Below are 23,914 nucleotides of genomic sequence, written 5' to 3'. Positions count from 1 at the left end.
TTAATATGATGAAGAAAATTGATAACCCTTACCCCAATAGAAAATTTCAGTCTGCTCAGTTTGCGTTTTCAACATTCTCATGGAATAATTAAAAAATATTTAATGCAATATGGATAATGAAAGCAATATTTATATATTGACCGATTCTTCTGTTGTCAGGCGGAGGCAAATTATTTGAAGACTGTTCTGTTTTAGTTTAATTTTCATATAAAACATCTTATAAAACTGATATTTCACAGTATGTATCTATGTATTTTTATTTTCTTTAATTCACGATTGTTTTAATTTCTTTTTACTGCCAGTTGTGTCAAAGTGCAACGAAGATAATCAATAATGATGTTGCTAGTAAACTCGCCAGTTTTCCAGGTAAGTGATACACTGCATGACCCATTACGTTGCTATTGAATTGTTGAAGATATTAACGTAGAATTGCAATTGTGGCATCCAAAAATCGACCCTGTGATAAGTTTGTCCATTAGTCTACCACAAATTATTCTTAAATAAAAACCATTTTTCGCAAAACTACAATAATGGCGATAATAATAAAGTCTACTCCTGCAGATTATGAATACAACTAAGATGAACGCTATATATTTTTGGCTTGACTTATTTGTGATTCTGCGTACATGAAATATATTAAATAGCATTATTTTTAGTTGTAGATTACATTCATACTTGAAATCTTGTATGCCATGGTTAATTTCATAAACCCTCGCCTTCAACTGAAAGTCAGAGTAAGAGTAGAGAAAAATAATCGCCGAGATCAGACGGATAAGATTTCTGCTGGCGCATTTCCTATCGAGTTATAATTTTGTGTGGTCACATCCTATGTTTATATATAAAAGAGAACACCTACGCCTCAGATTCGGAATGTTATAGTTACACATACACTATAATAAAAACAAAACTAGTGTAAAATTTAATGTCCTTAATAATCGAAATCCCTTCTGACATGCACTATAGAATGATAAAATCCGATTGGGAATCAAACTAATCTTAATTATACATAGTTATTGGACATACATGAAATTATGATGTAGACACTGCTATAGATACAATGAGAGCACGTGTCAACTAAATTATTTTCTTCAATGAAGTTGAGTAGACTAGAATTAATGGTCCCCTACCTACTTAACATCATGCACAAACAAGGGGACACTGCACTATAAACGAGCATTTTCTCATTTGACTCACTATTGTTGCATGTACGCAAAATCATTTACTTCTGGAATTGTCATTCCTTATCTATTATCATTGATCCCTTAGATCGTGTGCACATAAAACTTTGACGTTAAAATTCTAGTAAGAAAACTCTAGTAAGAAAACAATGCAAATAACTCAACAGACACAACATTGGGCAGATTTTGCTTTTGAATTATAATTATTGTATCTGGTTTATTTTTATGAATTTCTTTTTTGTACTAATACAATGTACTTCATTTCTAAAAGTAGTAAATATCTATGACATTTCAAAATGAAACAAATCCATCGATGTATTTATTACGTGATAATATTGTGACTGACACGAGAGCAGATTTCAATTAATATAATATTAAATATGATTATATAATACTATAATATAATTATTCAATAAACGGAAACTCAGCTGACCAGCTAACGTACATTATCTCTGCGTTCAGTGCGATCACTTTTACTTGTGCAATGTAAAAAAACATATTTGTGTTATTATATTTAGGGGAAAACCAATCAAGGTACTTTGACATAGGTGCGTGGGTGCGTGAGACTGTATACGCCTTGCAGGTTTTAGAATGAATCGTTTCAATATACCACGATTTAAAGCCAACTCGAGGATAACTGTTAAATAGTTATTCAGATAAAAAGTCCGAAAGAGGATTAGTACTGATGCTTTAAATAAAGCAAAATAAAAATTCACGGGTAATAAAACTTTTGTTAATTGTAAAACAGCTATTTAGTAATAATTGGGAGACCATCCGCCTTGTATTGTACTCTACGGACGATTATTATTAAAACCTTTTTTTGTGGAAGTTTTGTTTAATTGTAAATGCACACAGGAATAGAACGGCATTATTTACAGTGATTAGAGATGAACGAGTTGTTTCTCATGAATGTTTTAGAAAAGAAGTGACATGGTTTAGAGTTACATCCGTTGCCTTCCAGGAAAATAAAGATAGAGTAGAGAAAGACTTAAAATGTCCTTCTTGTAAGAAAAAAGACGTAGGGAAAATACGAACAAATGTTCCACTTATGTCTTTAATTCACGAAGTTTTAATGGATGTTTTAGGAAGATAGCGCCTAAGCTGAGAGAACAGTACTCCATCTCATGGTTCCTTGACTCGGCTGTTGCTGATACCAGGTGTATTTGCTTATCCTCGGCATGCACATTAAAATCTACAAATCCTATTATTGAATTAAATGAAAATCAAATGCAGATACTTTTTTAGATATTTGAAAGGAATTAAACTTTTCGACTGGAGGAATTAAGATTCACGTTGAGAAAAAAACGGGACTGTTCTTTTTCTAAGTTCATGGTTACTGCGTTCCGACAGTATTTCCTGATAGATTAAAAGCATGCTGATGTGGAAACTAGAAAATTAAGAGTTAACGGATGTGCAAAATAATAGACTAATTGATTAACTGATACACAGGCGAAAAGAAAATCGGCTAACAGACTAACCAGGTAAAAGTATAACGGATCGCGAACTAACATAATAAGTAACGGATTAATGAGTAAACGTATTAGCGAAAACCGGATAACATGTTAAGTGAACAAGAGACTACGGAACAATTGAATGGCTTAATAACGTTTAAAGAAAATCAGGGAAGGACAACATAAATCATTTATGTAATATGAGTGATTGAATAAACAGTTACAGAATAATGAGGCAACAAAAATATGTTTAAGATGTTTCGAATTAACGGAAAACAGAATAACTGAGAGACAAAATAAATAACTAAAGGGTTAATCGACAAACGGAGAGCAGGATAACGGAATAACTAATTAGTAATTAATGATATTTTTCGAATAAGATCGACAGCAACAATAATCGTAAAATATTAAACAAAGAAAAAATTGTGAGAGCATTACTGTTCATATAAATGGGTGTAATTCTATTTTCTAGTGACTCGCCAGATCAAGCATGGATATTTCTTCGACTATGGCTTTGTATCAAATCCAGTTTTTACTTCTAACTACATGCAAACTAATCACAAGGTAAGTATCGTTTACCGTAGTAAATACACGATTGATATTAGTAATAGTATCACTTGAGTAATCCTGTATCATTATTAGTTGGCTGTTAAAAAATAACTCATTGGTTTCAGTCGTTGATGATAAAATGAACTGGTGGAATCACCATTTTTCCCGTTCAGGAATTCAGTTTCCTTGTGCCGATATATTTTCGGCAAGCAATTTGGTCATGTCAGAAGCACCATAAGGCGGACGATAACGGTAAACACGATGGATGCAGTAAGATCTGTAGTGGTGGGAAACACAATTTTGTATGTAAGACATCATAACCAGACGCATATTTTAACATATATTTCCCCTGCATTATACAATATGATGAATGCATTTGAATGCTAAACACTATAAATGTTTATACGTTTTTCTTTTATCTTTTTTTAGGCTGCAATACTGGATAAGAATAAGAACGGGCAGTTCCCGTTTGCTCCACCACAATTGCCACAATTAAATGAGAATAAAGACATGATCTATTTCATCATTTCGGATTACGTGTTGAACACGTGGCTTTATACTGCATATCGTGATAATCAATTGTGGTTAAAAGTAAACTCGAATATGGTAAGAGAAAATTAAAGTAACACTTTACGAAGGAAATATAATTAAATATGTACAATATAAGCATGTTTTATAGTGTTCAATCATTTATATAATAATTGACTCAAATTACTTAAAATGTTTCCCGTTTTATCTGGACAAAGACCACGTTTAATGACAACATACGAGCAGTGACAGCATAGGAATAGTTTTATAATACCATACACATATTTAAAAACGTGACACACAGAAATATATCTGAGCATGATTTACATAAAACAAGCCACGATTTTAAACATACACAAGCACACTTACAAGCACTCTTAATGGTATATCATTTAGATTATACTAGACTTTCAGTAAAGTCGCAGTAGAAATATGTGCAGCTACACATATGTAGCCAGTGATATTTGAGCAAAGAAAAATATTACCTTTTATTCAAGACTATTATCTTTTATTCAAAACTATTATGTTTTATTCAAAACTATTATCTTTTATTCAAAACAATTTTAAAATATAGAGAACAAAAAACATGCAAAACCTATATATATATATATATATATATATATATATATATGTGTGCGTTTATGTGTGCATATATACTATAAAAAAGTATTTTGCGTTACTTGAGAAATACATATCCCATAAATTCTATCTCAAATTAGTTAGCACTTACATTCATTATTGCAGAAAGTTAATGAGAATCGAGAGTTTATACTGCCTTGAAATTAGCCACACATATCGAATAATTACTTCTTCTAATAATAATATAAGAATGTATATCTGCTTATCTATAAATTTGAAAATCTAAAAAAAACTATTTTTCAACACCCAGGAAATTTTTTATATGATAAAATCTTTCATATTATACTAGTTTAAATTGCTCTCAATTAATTCCGAAATGTGACTCCATATGAACATTTGTATTACGTAATTAATTCAGAAAGAAAATTTCCACATAAAAATCTGTTAAACAATTAATGCCACCGCTTAATTTGAGTTTGTAAGAGAAAGATTTTAAAAATAATAAAATGTGTTATTTCTGTAGATATGTGTGATGAATAGTAACTATCCTTTTGTATATATATATATATATATATATATATATATATATATATATATATATATATATATATATATCCTTGACATTTATTGCTATTTTCTCTCTTATAATCATCTATGAATATGGATTTGGATGGACACGGTGTTTAAATTTGAGACACTGGGAATTTAAAAATTTCTTTAATTATTTTGACTGACAAAATTATTTGATAAAAATGTTTGAGATATATTTTTCATTTTTATTTTATATGTACATAGTCTACATTACTTTACATATAACATTGGTTTTATTTTCTAGTTCAAAAAGGAAAACGAACGTGCAATGTTTCAAACAACATGCCCCAATTCCATTTGCATTGGCAGCTTTTTACCACAAGTAAGTAAATTTATTGAAACCTCCTAAACCGTTTCAAATTAATATTTTTTCAAATGTTATATTATTGTTTTAAACGCATTACAGATGTTTTTGTCCTCATCATGTTCTGAGATTTTAATTAAGCACATCCTGTTATTAAATATACCCATCTAATATGAAATCATGGTTCAATGTATGTAGTATTTTGGTTATGAAATTTGCAAAGCAGTAATATTTTTTAAATAAATTTGTTTATACCTCCATCACATATGAAGCACTATTTTCATCATGTTAATACTATAATTAGAATACGTAAAATTAGAACTAACATATAATTGAAATCAGATTTTCCTGTATATTATATTTCACAACAGCAACGATTACACGAAGTTTTCACAACAGCAACGAATCCACGTAAATATAAAAACAGTAGCGAACCATTTAATAAGTTGTAAAACATATGATCGTTTCTGGTAATATATAATCCTTTCTTGTATAAAATGTCTCCAAATATAGAAACCCTTATATATATATATATATATATATATATATATATATATATATATATATATATATATATATATATATATATATATATATATATATATATATATATATATGATTGTTGAGCTGGATTAAATCCGACGATATGAAATAAAATGGAGGTGGAAGGACCTGGATACTCAACGTTTCGCCCGATTTATGCGGGCTTCTTCAAGAGGGATGGTCATTGACGAGAGAGTCGGAGGATTGGGGCTATATATAATGATGGGGGAGAGCAGCGTGTTTTTCCTATGTAAATTAGATGTCATATATACATGTATATACATTTTATGAGAGAAGAACTAATTAGAGTAAACTAGTGTAGTGGATTACGTCTAAAAGATAAAATATCGAAGAGATTAAAAATTGTGTTTGGAAATATAGCGGTGATAGATTTAATAAATAAAATGACACGAGATTACGAAAGAATCTTTTTTTTTTTAATTAGAAATAATTGAATTGGGATAAAATAGCGCAGTAACTTAAAAGATGTAAATTAGTCTCATCACGATGATAAAGTAAAAAGAGGTATTCTAATAGGATTTTTTCTTAGGGCCCTGAGAATATGTAGTGAAGAATACATCGTGAAAGAATTTGAGTATATCGAACGAACATTTATGAACTTGCAATACCCTCAACATTTTTTGGCAAATACAAAAAGAAAAGCACTAAAAATTTACCATAACCGAAACCGAGACCATTCCTTAAATAGCCAGACACACAACAGACAATTAACATTACCAACTAATAAAAACAACGACACAAAAGAACCTAAATAAGACAGGCATTCAAATAATAAAACTAAACTCTTTAACAATTAGGGATCTAACACGTAAAATTATAACTAATACCAACATTAACACCAAAGCCGGAATATATTCCATACCCTGCCTTGATTGTGGAAGAATATACGTAGGAGAAACTCAACGTAATTTAAATAAAAGAATATATGAACACAAAAGAGATGTAAAAAACAACAATACACTCAACGCCATATTTTGTCACATCATGGAAAACGACCACCATTTTGATTTTAACAAAGCAACTTTCCTTAAACACATACATAACAGATCCACACGACGTTTAATTGAGTCAGCTATAATCTCCCATTCCAGCAATATAATTAAGCAAAGAAAAGGTTTTTTCCACGTTGCTCCCTTTCTGTCGAAAATAATTATTAAAGAAAACAACTTAGACACCGGTTAAACGCGAAAAAAAAATCGTAATTTCACTTAATTTTATTTTTATTTTACTTACTTACTGTATTTTATCATTATCTATTTTTAGACTCCATTTTATCACCTCCTATTCTTATTTTTGGATACCATCTTTTAAGTTACTGCGCTATTTTATCCCAATTCAATTATTTCTAATTTAAAAAAAAAAAGATTCTTTCGTAATCTCGTGTCATTTTATTTATTAAATCTATCACCGCTATATTTCCAAACACAATTTTTAATCTCTACGATAGTTTATCTTTTAGACGTAATCCACTACACTAGTTTACTCTAATTAGTTCTTCTCTCATAAAATGTATATACATGTATATATGACATCTAATTTACATAAGGAAAACACGCTGCTCTCCCCCATCATTATATATAGCCCCAATCCTCCGACTCTCTCGTCAATGACCATCCCTCTTGAAGAAGCCCGCATAAATCGGGCGAAACGTTGAGTATCCAGGTCCTTCCACCTCCATTTTATTTCATATATATATAAATATATATATATATATATATATATATATATATATATATATACATGTTATTATGTGTATCTATATATATATATATATATAAGTGTATATATGTATAAGTATAAGGTAATATCGTAAAATAATGAACAGATAATAATTATTTTTGAAATATATACATTCCAGAAAAACATGAGTACATTTTGGTTTTTAATTTTTTGTAATCTTTGAGTGCATATAAATAAAACAGGTTTATATATACGCTGTTATATACTATGTAAAACAATACAACTATGTTATCAAAGCGTATACATCTATTAATGCAAAACTTATCAAGATTAAAAAAGCTCAGCACTATTTGGAGGAGTGAAGAAATATATTAAATGAAATGAGGAAGAAAACATTTTGAACACTTGAAGTTGTTTTATAATCTTTGTTATTTAATCTTTTGGGTTCTATTATCTGTATTTCCATTGTTTAATTTATATTTATATTATTATTTTGTATCCCTTATTTACTTTTTTCCCTGTCTCATCTGTCACCATCTTCTTGTTTATCGTACTTATTTTTCCCTTTTTTATTATTGAAACGATATTTTACTGATTCTTATTATTTCATCTTTTATTTTTCTATTACTTACATATATACTTACACTTCGATTAACCGTTATATAGTGTACCTATTTTATTATCGCTAAATTAGTTTTATCATATAATCTAATTTCTTCATACTCATTTCATATCTCAATGTTAGGCAAATTTTTATATTTATTTGCATTTTGTACTATTCTGCGCCTTCTTCCTTTTCGGATTTAGCTTCAGAATTGCCTGGTCTGTACGTGGTTTAGTTTGTTTTTATTTTCCCCTTGACATTACCCAATTGTTCGGATGATATAATAAAGTTATAAATGATTTTTGTTTCTCATCTGTCATGTGATCCTCATTAAACATAGATTCCATACTAGCAACACTGCATTCATAAAATTGTCAAATGTTATTGAGATTTTTCTGTAAAATATAGTTCCGAGAATACAAATATACATATTGATTTCATACTTTTTTCTCACCAAACAAAGCGTATTGAGTCATTTTATAAATAGATAAATTTCCGTCCACTCTAAGATAAAAAAGATTTAAATTAATCCGCCATTGTTTCAATCTATTTGAATCTATTTGTGTTACATGCTTTAGCATATAATGTCAGAATCCAACATAATCGAACATTTAAAATTTATATCAATTCATTTAAAAATGCAAAATAACTCGGTTCCAACTTTTAACATTTTCATCAGGCATAAATTGAGTTTTTTTTATTCCTAGAAATTTCATATGAATTTAAAAACCCCGTGGTCTAAAACACTGATTTTATTTGCAAATATTGCAATCAGAAAGATCGTTAGGGAATTAAAAATGTTTTTAGTGTTTTAACGAGGTGTGAATTAGAATCAAGTTTTGTAATTTTGAACAATGTTTATTAAAAAAGATATGCGTTATATGGACTTCTTACATTAAACTTTTACTTTAATGCTTTTTTTTATTTATTTTAATTTTGTAGATTGCGGAGAAGTATCCAAATAGCAAGATGGAAATGCACTTCACCACGTATGAGAACCCTATTGTTCACTTCAAAGCAAATCACGTTCAATTGAACGTTCCTGTAAAGGCAGAGTTCATCGTGGTTCAAGCCAATGGATCACACACCACAATCCTTACAGCTGAATTGGTATGGTTTTTCATTTTCATTTTAAGGAATTGTTTATAAGATGGCAGTTAATATTTTACACTGGTGGTTACATTACGGAAGCAAATATAGACACATACTATTAAAACACTATTTTTGTAGTATATATTTTTGAATATACATTGTTCATACTACCTGCACTTTCTAAGATTGACAATTAAATAAACCTTGAATCAAGGTATTTTAAAATAGTTAATTAAATATCGAAATATGTTGGTATATTAAAAAACGTAAGTAAAATAAATTTCAAATATATACACACACACACACATATATATATATATATATATATATATTGTTATATATATATATATATATATATATATATATATATAGTACAAACTGTTATTCCTATAAAACATATTCTCATGCATTAAACTCAACTTGCAGTAATTTATTTAGTTTTAGGGTTAGTTTAGTAAAGTTCGTATGGGAACAAAATAGTGCATGTATTTTAAAAATGTATAATCCTTTCTCTTCTTTATTTCTCTAGGAAACTTTTGAATTTTATTTTTTATGCTTATGTTTTTCAATAAAAACATACTATTAAACTAATAGAAGGAAATACTAGCCAAACGGACGAAAGAGTCAGAGATTAAACAAGGAACTTTACATTAATTGAAGTTCACTTTTCCACCTTATCTTGCTTCTGGTTTATTAATATTGCAGTTGTTCCCTTTGCTATATAGTTTCTCATACGTCATTAGCATCAACATATAACAAAATCAAGACGTGTGATCGCACTTAAGTGGTTCACGACACAGACTGAAACCATTGGGTTATTTTAATTCAAATCCAGTTGTTCCATCGAACCTTTTTCATCAACAGTACGTCTATTCTTTTGTTTATTTTCTAGGGTTAAGCAAATAAATAATTAGATCTTCACTGGATTACTGATTCTGAGACGAGTACGTTTTCGTGTGGAGCAAGAAAGGCTCGTAATGTATAGCAACATATACAACAGAATAAGAAAATAATGTATAGCACAATATACTACAGAATAAGATTATTATCAACTACTATGAAACCAAACTCATACTTAACTCATTAAAATATAAGATCACGTGTATCAGATCATATTTTACTGAGGGAAGTAGAGGCAATTCGGAAGTTTTCCAGGAATGCTTACCTTGTTAACCTATCAGAAATGCGTTATTAATTGGTATACAATTAGGGAATAATTGTGTGCGCCATTTTTACATTTAAATTGAAAACAATGATTTTACTATCGAATAAACAAGCTACTTGCGGATAAGCTGCCTAATTATATATTTCCTTTTCACGATTGAACCTTGCTATTAAAATATTCAGTTATAGTTTTTAGGGGAATCGTTTCAGGCTGGACACGAAGTCTCTTGATTTAAGATTTAAATACAAACATAATAATTACTGCAAGGTCCCAAAAATAATCCACTAGATCTTGATCAAGAAAACAGTAATTCATCCCTCTTTATCAGAAAAATCGCTTATGGAATGCGAGGACTAACAGACAAAAAAGGAGAGATGAAATTCACGAGACTGTCAAAAGTACACCAAAGATCTACTTTCTCATTTCGTTTTATAAACATTAACAGATCAATAGAAACTATAGCGGACGAAGTTTCCAATATATCGGAAATTTCCGATTAATTCCATTAGCAATTAATTCGAGATTTTCTAATTTAAATTAATACGACTGTTTACCGCAGTATAAATTGCATAGCGTAGCTCAGATTTACTAAATGGTCTATCATTTTTTTCCATAGGTACTATTTTCTGAAGTGAAAACGAAAATTACAGGTGTTAATCTCTTGCTTACTGTCACTGAAACAAGGTACGTATATTCGTTTACCATTTGGCTTGGTAAGGCTACTAAAGAGACTCAGAATTTTAATTTTTTGAGAATATATATATATATATATATATATATATATATATATATATATATATATATATATATGAATCGTGCTGATAATTACATCATTACTTTCTCTTGTTATTTCTATAAGTTTATAATATTTTCATGCCTAGAAAAGCACGTCCAAGATTATATTCTTGTGTATCTGAGGATGTTTTTTTTCTGGCAACTGCATTAAAATTTGAAAATCTAACACTGTGTTATTGTACTATTATATATTATTTTAGCTTAAAATTAGCGGATACATTTATATATATATATACATATATATATATATATATGTATATATAATTAATTCATTATTTAAATATTTATTTTTTTATTTTCTACGTGCATAAAATTAAGTTTACACACAATGTTCCTTTTATATATTGGTAGTCATATACATATATATATATATATATTTGTGTGTGTGTGTGTGTGTAAACATATATACATTATTGTTATTATTAATGTTATTATTATTATTATTATTAATAGTATTATTATTATTATTATTATTATTATTATTATTATTATTATTTAATTTTAATTTCCTTCCAGTTTAACAGTGGAGAATGTACATGGAGCTGCTCCTGGTTCTATTGATGTAAGTCTTTTATTTTTATTATAACACGGGAATGCATATAATAAGCACAGAGAGAAAAAACGTAACTTTAACTGAAATTTTAATTGTGAAGTTCTATTATGAATTAAATATAGTAAAGATCAAATAAGAATTACTCTTCAAATGAGGAAATATTAATCTAAATTAAAGGAAGGTCAACATCATATAAATAGTCAATCCTAGATGCATATGCCTCTATCAACTGCGCCACCGCTCCTGGTGAATACTGTCTAAAGATAGTAGTTGTATTCCAACCCGAGCAGTCCAAAACTTGTAAGACAACAACTACGGAAGGTAGTAAATACTGAGGATAAGTTACAAGATTTACCATTTCTCTACCATCACGGTTAATCAGCTTATAGAGACCAAGCTTAAATTAAAAAAGATTAAGATCAACTAAAAATAACAATTAAAATTGAAGAATTTATGCTGCGAATTTAAGAAGACAAACGGTAAATAAAAATGCTGAGTATGTGTGCATATTTGACAACACATAAAGAAAAAAACGGAAAACTTCCCCATCCTTATAGTATAATGTTTCCTTTGCCGGAAAAACAACTTCAACTATAAGAAATCACCCGTCTAAAGTGTATGAATACCCTCAATGTTTCATGCTTCTCTTGATAGATAGAGATACGGAAGTGTAAATGCATAGACATCTTGCTGATATACTTCCATTTGCTATACCCGATATAAATAACCCATTACGTCCAAATGCGAAATACGCATTTTTGGTTCAAAATGTGCAAACAAACAAAAAACACCCCCATTACTATAGAATTTAATATAATATCAGAACTATAACTAAAATATCTATATATATATATATATATATATATATATATATATATATATATATATAAATGTAAATTTGGTTCCTTAAAAGTGAATAAAACCATATTTATACGTTACCAATTTATTTGAAATTTTCAGACAACCCATCTTTAGAGTCGAGGGATGTTTTTATGTCATTAAAATAAATTTATCTCGCGAATTATTAAAATATTAAATAAAATATAAATATTTTTCGAAATCGTTTCTGCGGGACTTGCCTGGTTTTATTTCCGGTAACTTACGTTTTAACTACTCTCGAATTAGAAGATAAGTAAAAAAAAACTTACCCATGCAGAGAGTGATCCATGCTGAGCCACAATCGTCAGCATAGGTCAGTACATAATAAGTTCCTGTAACCCTAAGCTTATGAAAATTAAAGACCATTATCAGAATCGAGCAAGTAGTACAACATCTATAATACAACTTGCCACTCATTTTGGAAAAGATTGCCTTACAAATGATACTGAGAACCCAAACAAGTCTGCCCCTGACATAGCCCAGAAAAGTCGGAAAAAATACACTAGCCAGTTCCATAGTGTTAAAACAGAAGAATGGACCAACCATAAACGGGCAAAATACCTACCGACTGAACTATCCCAAGAATATATTGATAGGAATGGTTCCCTGGACTGGCTTAAAAGAGGATCCCTCCATTACGACCAAGAGAGGTTGATATTGGCTGCACAAGACCAGGGCCTCATGACAAACGCCTTCAAAAGATGTGTGATCAAGCAACAATAACAAATGCAGGTCCTGTAGCACTGAGGTTGAGAGTGTGGGCCACCTGATTTCTGGTTGCAAAGTCCTACTTGGAGACGGTTATTATACAGATCGCCATAACGGAGTTTGCAAATACCTTCACTGGAAGATATGTAAGAAACTCAACATTCAGTGTAGTAAAAACTCCTGGGAACATATACCCGAACGAACAGTTGGGAATGACAACTACACTATTCACTATGACTACATAATCCCTACTGCTACATGTCTTGAAAACGCAGCTGTTAAACCAGATATAGTGATTTGGGACAGAGCAAACAAAAAAGCGACCGTAATAGAGGTCAGTGTACCCAATGATACAGGGCTTAACAGAGTTGAGAGGGAAAAGATAACAGAGTATCAAGGACTTATGTATGATATGAAACAAAATTGGAAATTAAAAGACGTTTCAATTATACCAGTCATCATAGGAGCAACTGGGCTTATGAAAAAGAACTTTAAAAAGTACATAGCAAGCATACCCGGTGAACCAAGTGCAAGTGAAATACAAACGATTGCACTGAAAGGGACGGCAAGAATCCTGAAAAGATCTCTTGGTTGGACTCACTAAAATAGGGGTTAATGTCAGACATCTGGTTGGATGTCCTATCCCCTAGAAGAAAAAGTTTAAGAAAAATGAAAAAAAAAAGAGAGAAATAATAACGTTCTTTTTTAAAAAGCCATTCTTAACATGGGGAAGGGAGGGTGTTTTGTACCTATTCTGTACTTTAACCTTACAATTGAATAAAAAACATATCATAAAACTTTAATTAAACGTGGAAATACGATTTATAAAAAAAATAGCGCTGATAACTCTCTGCATTAGCACACACACAAAAATAATCCCATATTTTAAAAATTTAAATTAATTTATGTACTTAACATTTTTTAAATTTTAAATTCCTTTATTTATGTTAAGGCTTTTCACTCATGAAACATTACGTTTTAATTGTTTAGTTTCTTTTCACGGCATTGTTTACATAAAAAAGTTTGTTTTAACTTTTTCTAAACTGTTTCATTTTTACGACATCCCTCAACGTATTATAAACACACTAACCTCCCCATGTTAAAAAAATGCCCTTCCATAAACCTCGAAAGCCGTTCTTAATATGGGGAGGTTGGAGGTGTTCATTCCGAAAGTCGTTTAAACATGGGAAAATTAGGGTGTTTATAATATGCTGGGGTGAGTCGTAAAATTAACGAAGTTGCTATCTATTATTTATTGCAAAAATTGCTTGCAATGTATTTATTTGACAAAAAAAATACATTTTGGTACTCCTTGGGCGTGGAGTTCCATGGCGACCAGCAGAAAAAAATAGTAGTCGCTCCCTTAGTCCCCCACCCAAACCCGCACGTAACATATTTTATTTACTGACGTTGCCGTAACTAAACGATTATTTATCACATTTACAAACATTTATTTATTTATTTATTTTGAAAAAAGTTTTACTTTTTATGAATATTAAAAGAAAAATGGGCACTTATGCAGAGAGTAATCCATGCTGAAATAATAACGTTATTATTTAAAAAGCCATTCTTAACATGGCGAGGGGAGGGTGTTCTGTACCTATTCTGTACTTTAACCTTGCAATTGAATAAAAAAAAACATATCATAAAACTTTAATTAAACGTGGAAATACGATTTAAAAAATAGCGCGGGTCACTCTCTGCATAAGCACCGAAAAATGTTACTAAGCATTTATTAATAATTTCTCACTTTTACAAACATTTGATTTTAAATTTCTTTTTAAATGACGACTTTTATCGACTTTTTTTTTTAAATATCTACCCCCCCAATGGTGTTTATTCCGAAATCCGTTGTTAACATTGAGAGGTTGAGGGTGTTTGTTTTCAAAGCCGTTCTTAACATTTGTGGAGGTGGACCTAATGTAACAAATAAATAAATAAATTTAAAAAAAAACTAAATCATTTACTGATAACTTCTCACTTTTACAAATATTTTTTTATTTACATGCGCGGATGAACAAATTGTTGAATAGTGCGAAAACAAAACGTTTTTGTAATAAACTTCGGGATAATGTTTTGTGGAAAATATTTACATTAAGGTCCACCTCCACAATTTTCTTTTTTAAATGACGACTTTTATTGATAAATAAATTTACTTCTCCGCAACTTTTATTGATAAACAAATCTACTTCTCTGCCACGGGCACTGAACCCTTCCTTTTTTAATAGTATTTTCGGGTGGGTATGCTTACAACAAATATCAGTTAACTTTTGCAAATAGACTCCCCCCTCCAAAAGTGGTGTTTATTCCGGAAGCTGTTCTTAAGATGAGGAGGTTGGGGGGTGATTATAAGGTGGACCTAATCTAAAAAAAAAAAAACAAAAAAAAATCAAGTTTTTTATGCGCACATAAGCAACAATTTTTTATTACCTTTTTTTGAACTTTTTTTAAATTAGTAAATTTCAATGAATAGAATAATAAATCATTTATCATTAATATGTGTTTTTGGTTTTGTGTTGAATGAAAGATTTTTTTCATTACAAAAATAATGAACCAATTTAAATCTTCCGGCATGCGTTTAAGGCTTACGAATTTATCAAGAAATCGTTTAGTTACTAAGCCAACATCAGTAAATAAAAAGAAAAACTGTTACGTGCGCATGCATTAGCCTTGGCTAGGGGGGGTTAAGGGAGCGACCATTAAATAATTATGCTGGTCGCCATGGAACTCAACGCCCAAGGAGTACCTAAAGTGGCACTTATGCACTTATGTTATCGTGCTATTTTTAAAATAGTATTTTCATGTTAAATTCAAATTTTACAATATGTTTTTCTTTTATTAATTTGTTAAGTGAAAGTACAGAGTACCCGGTCTAATGTGAGGAAAATCTAGCCCCTCCCCCCAAAAAAGGGGTACTCTGGATGATAACAAAACATTAAAACTGCGTCAGTCTCGAAGGATTTTTTCTCTACTGAACGAGGAAACAAACGGCGAAGTGTAGTTCACCTTCTGTTTCTCTCCCCCTCTCTCTTCCTCCCTTAATATCTCTCTCTATGCATCTCTCCTTTTCACTCTCTCAATCTATCTTTCTCTCCATCTCTCTTTGAGCCCCTTTCTCTCTCTAACCCCCTCTATCTCTCTCATTTCCTCAGTCTCATCCCTCTCTGTTTCATACTTCCCCCTCTCTCTGTTTTTCTATCAATCCCTTTATCTCTCTATCTCCTTCTCTTTCTCTATTTTCCACTCACTTTCTCTTTTCTATATATATATATATATCTTCCTCTCTATCTGTCCATCTCTAATCCCTCATCCTATTTTAGTCTCCTAAATTAATTACAGTGAATAAGGCATTGTCAAAACATGGATAAATCATATTTTAGTCACCTAATTTACTGACTGTGACAATAGAAGTTATTTGGAAATGAATGCTACCTTGAACAGCACCAGAAGTTACGGGTAAAAGCTGTCTAATTAAATTGATTTTGGCAGACATTTGGTAATAAAATGACATAGCCTTAGCCCTTGCTGCCAAGTAGAAGAATTATTTATTCTACTTTAAAACATTCAATTTTTCAAAAATCTCATGTTCGACATATCCGAAACATCCAATATGGGGAAAAATATTGCAGAAATGCAAACTTATTGTGTAGGATGAATGCACAATGGTACGCAAAAAATCACTTGAGGCTCTTGGTCGATCCTTGCAAGATTTGCCTGGCAATGTCAGACCATTTGGGAATGCAGTAATATTGCTTGCAGAAGATTTCAGACAAATGCTACCTGTTATTCTTCAATCAAATCCAGCAGATGAAATAAATTCTTGCCTCAAATACTGTACTTTTTCGTTCCGTGTGAAGACATTAAACGTAACTCAAAATATGCATGTCCAGTTGCAGACTGGTCGATCCGCACAAAAACTTTTGCACCACTTGTGGGAAATTGGGTACGAAAAAGTGCCAGCTGATCAGAGTTAAGGGCAACATTCTTTGACTTTTAACTTTTATTATTTCTGTGATATTATTTCACCAAATAAATAGTTAGTTTAAAAGGTGTTTGCAGATATTCAAATTATAAGAATTCCATTTCACTGAGTGAATGAGCTATTCTTGCAGGTCAATACAAAGATGCCCATGAACTTAACGCTATTATTCAATGTAAAATTCCAAGTGAGGTAGTCAAATAAAAATCCATCGACACTGTTGTAAAAGCAGATAAAGTGGTTAATTATCGAACAGCTACATTTGCCAGGGATGCCACCGCATGTATGGCAACTGAAATTTGGTGTACTAATTATCATGTTGTGAAATATAAACCAATCCGCGCTTTGCAATGGCACATAGCTTGCAGTAAAAACAAATTAACAAACGATATCATAAAAACAACAATCTTAACAGGACCTTTCACAGATGAATATATCTTCATTCCATGCATTCCTATGATTCCACCGGATACATCATTACACTTCAGAAAATTGAACTTTTATTGTCATTTGCAATAACCATCAACAAAGCACAGGGAACAATCTTTACAATTGTTGGCCTTACAGTTACACACTGACTGTTTTTCACATGGACAATTTATGTTACGTATTCAAGAGTCACCAACCCGGAAAATCTCTATATCAACAAAGAACATTGAAAAACAAAAAATGTGTACCCATGGAAAATGGAAAATTTAACCTATAAGAAACACGCCTTTTCTCATTTTGGAACTTTTTCCATTGCGCCAATTTGAGCCCCAGCAACGCATGGCAGGGTGCAGCTAGTAATATTATAATATAATTATAACCATTATATATATATATATATATATATATATATATATATATATATATATATATATATATATATATATATACATATATGTATGTATATATATTTATATATATATATATATACGTTTTATTTTTATTACCGTATCTTTCTGTTACGTTTCATTACTGTTTCGGCTACATGACCGTTTTTTTTTTGGGGGGGGGCGTCTGTAGCATCCTTAGGATTTTCCAGGAATGTTCGCTATTTTTCATCCCATAATAGCGAACATCTCTGGAAAAGTCTGAGGACGCAACAGATGGCCAAAAACGGCTGTGTAGCCGAAACAATAATGTAACTTAACAGAAAGATACGGCAATAAAAAAAACGCATATTTGCTCTTCAACACAATTGAGCACTTTCTTCAGTTTTTATTAATTACAATCTCCACAAAATATATATATATATATATATATATATATATATATATATATATATATATATATATATTTAGTGGAGATGGTAATTAATAAAAATATTAATATATACATAAACTATATATAAATTAATATATATATATAAATTAATATATATATATATATATATATATATATATATATATATATATATATACACTTCCAATATAGCTGTAATATGCATTTTTGTTTAGTATATTACATTCACCTACACGTTGATTTTCATTTATAATAGTTAATAATCTCACAGTAGGGTTACTTATATATTTTACTATTCTATTTGATGTATAATATTGCTACTGATAAAAAGACTTGTTCAAATAAAATATGTATCTAAGAAACGATAATACACTGATCGGTTGTTGATAGGTACTTTTCCGATCCTATATAAATGTGTTTCCATAAATGCTATAACCTTTTGCTTTATATATAGCAAAATATTTATCCATAGATTTAATAATTATGATAGCACATCTAATAACAAATTTAGATTTCAGCCTCCCAAAGTGCATTCTAGAATTGTTTGTAATGGTCCATGGTGTAGTAGTTATTGTTCTAGGTAAAATCAAGTTCAAATGCAACTCTTTAAGAAGTTCAATCCTTAATGCGAACAATATTCAGAATTACTTACGCAATTTTAAATTTGATTTTTGATTTGTGATTTACTTTTTTAACGTTCAGTTTTAATTTGTCAATTTGATGTTAGGCTTTATTTGAGATTCAACTTTGAGAATAATTTTGTTCAATGTTATGTCAAGCGTGTTCTATTTTAAGTAGATTCTTTATTATAAAAATAACTGTGTTGCCCTAATATAATGTGATGAATAACATGTATCACATTTAATATATTTCAGATGGTCGCAGTGAAAGGAGCCTTAGAAATTATTGTAAAATTTGTGGAATCTATTTTACCCGGTAAGTACATATCAGTAGTTTTGTAATAAAACTGTATATATATATATATATATATATAAACTATATCAAAATATAATAACATTGTGTATATTTATAAACTATATTAAAATGTAATAAAATTGTATATATATATTAACTATATTGAATGTAATAAAAGGGTTCATATATAAACTATATTAAAATGTTATAGAATTATATATATATATTAACTATATTGAATGTAATAAAATGGTTTATATATAAACAATATTAAAATGTTATAGAATTATATATATATATTAACTATATTGAATGTAATAAAATGGTTTATATATAAACTATATTAAAATGTAATAAAATTGAATATATATATAAACTATATTAAAATGTATTAGAATTATATATATATATATATAAACTATATTAAAATATTAATAAATTGTATATATATATAAGCTATATTAAAATATTATAAAATTGTATATATAAACTATATCAAAATCCAATAAAAGTGTGTATATATATACATATATATATATATATATATATAAACTATTTTATTATGTCTTTTTAAATGCATTTTAATATACTCATGTACTTATTGCCCGACGATACTTTTTTGTAACATATACGGATTTCCTTATCGGAATTAAACACTGTCTAAGGAAAAGTAAACCATGTTTTCAACTCGCACGCTTGTATATAATGCTGCGATCTCGGTTCATAAAGCAGAAAGTAAAATAACAATCTCTGTCACTCATTCAGCTCATGGTCACTTGTTTTAATGAGAAAAATGAGTGTTTAATTCGTATATTCTAAATTATAAAATACAAAATATAAACCAAGTACATTTCTGCTTGATATCCCTCATCTTCTCTGTATCACCTGTTTCGTCCTCCCTTCTTATTGAAAAGCATGTATTATACCTGCTATTATTACAGAAATTATTACAATTTTGTATCCACTGGAATCTGTTCAATAATGATATATTGACGGTTATAGTAACCGATGTTTTCTGTCGCAAAGTATTACCAGTAAATGTAACTAATAACAGTAATAATATAACTGCACGTGCAAGTGAACAGTACCTCAACTTTCTCCAGAGATGACTTTCTTATTAATGAAATATAAATTGAATAAAGATATAAAGGCTAACAAAACAAATATATATTTCACCTAATCACTCAAGAAAGTGAACATAAATCCATGCCAGAACCAATTTTGCTATGCATCATCAAATAGAAAGCTACGCTTGGTCAATAAAAAAAAGAAGAATATTTTACATTATAGAAGAGATAAACTTTATAGCATATTTTGAGTAATGTAAAAACCGTTTAATATTCGGTAAATAACAGTAACCAATAATTACATTTGGTTTCAATTTCAGGCCAGCAATTTCCACTTGTGGTGCCCTCAAACACCCTCCTATCGAATCCATCAATAAGAATCGTACAGGTAAATGTTATGTCTTGCTTTGTTTTTTCCACACAACATATAACCCGTCTTAATAATTTACAATGTTAAATTTCTATGAATCAGGTTCACTCACCACATATATGTTCAACTTATTTCATATTGAATGGACTACTTCAATTACAACTACTACTACAGCTATTTTACTACTACTACTACTACTACTATTAAAAAATTACAGGAAAAAAACGGATTTTCTATTCTTAGAGTTTTTTTTTTAAATGATAAACTGACTGTGATACACAATTCAAAATTGTTGCTTCTCAGCGGACTACTATATGTTCGAATTCAAATCCTGTGTATAAAAATACCTGTTGAGCTGTCCCCTTATTCTCAAGTTCTGCCCCGTTTTAATCACTCTTTCATATATTGGACACCATTTATTTCAGATCATGCGATATATAAAAACTGGAACAGATCTGTCCATAATTCGTCGAATAACCATTCTATTCTTTAATTATAAATTTATAAGCATTTCATACGTTTGTTCGGAATTTAATACTTCATTTCATTTTTAGGTATTGAATAATTATTGTGTAAGTAGTATAATTTATTGAAATTTTCCGTAGTATAATTATTAATTAATAATTCATATTATTTCAAATATGTGTTATGTATTTATAACTTGGCATATATATGGATAGATTATTAATTCATATAAAACTATGCAAGCAGTTTGCTTTTTTATGAATATAAACACTACTCCATACAAAATATGCTGTTAATTCATCTAACATTAATATTATAATATACATTTTATATATTACTCATTAGGAACTTAATATCATATGATATTTATACTAAAATTAATATAGTTTCAGTGTTATAGTTATATATTCATTATGAATTACCAATAGTGTGCCATATTTAGATTAATTTTAACGTGATAATAACTAAGACTTTTACATGATAAATTTTAAATAATATATAATTTATATTCCGTTTAATATATTAATTTGTAATGACTTTATAATTTGTACTAAATATTACACTATACTTAACCAACTATATAACGTTATATTTCACATTACTTTCATATAAAAATAACACATCATTCATTCAACATTCTTACAGTACGTATATTGGAGTTATTTTATTGATATGATTTTCTAATTAACTCGTATTTCACATCATCTGATATATCATGCGATTGTTATATCTTGAATATTAATTTAAAGTTAATATGACTTCCATGACTTTCATATTGTACTCGATATATTAACTTATTTCATATTCATTAAATTTTCTTATTTTAAAGTTTATTTCAAAATTTATATTATATGTCATTTTTTTTTTCAGAATGCCATAATTGTCGCAAGTGACTTAAACATTAAATCCATTTAATCACTAATCGTCAGCTGAAAAAAAGGAGTGAAATATGTCCATGATGTAATATCTCCAACAAGGCACCAGTTTTATCTTTTACATTTATTTTTGAACAAATATTGATTCATGTATAAGTGTATCGATATTACTAAAGTCTAGATTTCCTTCGCTCCTACTCAAGTAACCTTTCGCTACTACGCAAGTAACCTTTTTGTTATAAAAGTTGTTCAAATAAATAAAAACTATATATATATAAATATATTGTTGTTGCTTTCTATCAATTTATATACATGTATTTTTCTTATAATTCTCCAGGTGATATCGCCTTTGTATTTTTGTAACCAGTCAAATGTCTAAGGTCAACATTGTAAATAAAATCTAGTCAATTCGAAACGAATAACAAGAAATTATGATTAATTGGTTTCCTTAAGCCAATGAAGTAAGAACGATTTTAAAATTAATGCCTACTTAATTTGCTGATAGTATCACATCTAAATAACGCAGAGTAAATCCTTTTGAAATAAATGAAGCTACAATACATAATTAACACTGTAAATATAGGCGTGCCGTAAATAGTAGTAATGCAAATTGAAACATTAAAAATGTCAAACTGAATTTTATTTCAGGCTAAATATATTAGTATCTCAAACTAATGAGCCACGTTTATGGTAGTTTGCTCATCAAATTTTCTTAAAAGTTCTTATGTGCATAATTTAAAACCAACCAACTTCAATTATGAGCAGTTTAATTAAACCCTAAGTATTAGTAAAGAATAAATCCCAAACAACTTGAAAGTGTCCGTTGACGTATTACTTTATTGGTATAATTCTTTTCTTTGTAGATATTAAAAAATAGAACTGAAAAAGTTTTGTAAGGTTATGTAAGTGATGACACAAAAAATTGTAAGAACAACGGGAACAATCCCCCCCAAGAAACTTAAATACACAATGAAATAAATTGGAATCAGGAGAATCGCTCAGAAGATACAATAATGAAAACAGCTGAAATATTAAAACAATCCAAACAGAAAGAAAAAGTATAGATGGACACTAAATATTTTATGTTGCAACCATATCAATAAATAAATGATATTAGGAAATAAATTTCATTGCATAGTACGCACACGATTGATAAATGGATTCTGAGAAAAGAAGTGACGTGATCACTTCTCTCAGTTTGTGACTCCCTGGAATAGGAAAACATAAGCTCTGACACAGCACTGAGACTATTACACAAGTACCAGTGGTATGAACAAACATTGAGATAACCAGTATTATAATAATATTTGTAGATTAATTTGCGATATGGCAAAAACCGTTTACTATTGATTTCTAATTGGCAGCGACCATAAGTCCTCACTGGAATTTGGGTGGCAATAAGCTTCCCCAAGGTTCGAATACTGATTCCCATAATATAGCGATAATCTGCACAGTGCTTTAACTTATCGGCCTTTCCATCCTTCTTGATTCTCCTTACTTAATTAACGTGGTGCCCGTTTATGGTGAGACCCACCCAAAACAAGTATACCGTTTCAGTTGTCATGATTCCATGTGATGTTCCTTTGTTTTGTAATCTGTAGCCGTTTCTGTGTGTCAATTTTTTTCTAGTTCATGTGTGTTAGCCTATGCATTCAAGAGTTTTCAAAAGTTATGCAGTTTTTGTTATTGTGTTAGGTTGCATCCTCTATGTCATCCCTCGGATACCTTGTTCTTTCATACTTTTTTCAAAGTTTTTCCGTATTATACTGCTCCAACTATTTGTGGTGTTATCTTGA

At 29.5% G+C, this 23,914-nt stretch overlaps 1 protein-coding gene across 1 annotated transcript in view; it reads left to right on the top strand.

Annotated features, from left to right (window-relative positions):
- The window catches only part of LOC145276830 (bactericidal permeability-increasing protein-like), a 54,470-nt gene extending 32,071 nt beyond the window's left edge, over window positions 1-22,399 (top strand). Inside the window, exons 6-15 of the mRNA XM_080128184.1 lie at window positions 303-366; window positions 3,102-3,193; window positions 3,608-3,784; window positions 5,121-5,198; window positions 8,971-9,138; window positions 10,902-10,969; window positions 11,597-11,642; window positions 19,302-19,362; window positions 20,729-20,796; window positions 22,114-22,399. Coding sequence (XP_079984310.1) covers window positions 303-366; window positions 3,102-3,193; window positions 3,608-3,784; window positions 5,121-5,198; window positions 8,971-9,138; window positions 10,902-10,969; window positions 11,597-11,642; window positions 19,302-19,362; window positions 20,729-20,796; window positions 22,114-22,158 — 867 coding nt within the window. The 3' untranslated portion in view covers window positions 22,159-22,399. The remainder of the gene's footprint in view (window positions 1-302; window positions 367-3,101; window positions 3,194-3,607; window positions 3,785-5,120; window positions 5,199-8,970; window positions 9,139-10,901; window positions 10,970-11,596; window positions 11,643-19,301; window positions 19,363-20,728; window positions 20,797-22,113) is intronic.
- Window positions 22,400-23,914: the final 1,515 nt, after the last annotated feature.

The sequence above is a fragment of the Euprymna scolopes genome, chromosome 5, assembly GCF_053919585.1.
Source record: "Euprymna scolopes isolate OS-2025 chromosome 5, ASM5391958v1, whole genome shotgun sequence".
Classification (NCBI taxonomy): domain Eukaryota; kingdom Metazoa; phylum Mollusca; class Cephalopoda; order Sepiida; family Sepiolidae; genus Euprymna; species Euprymna scolopes.
This window is presented reverse-complemented; position numbering and strand designations above follow the sequence as displayed.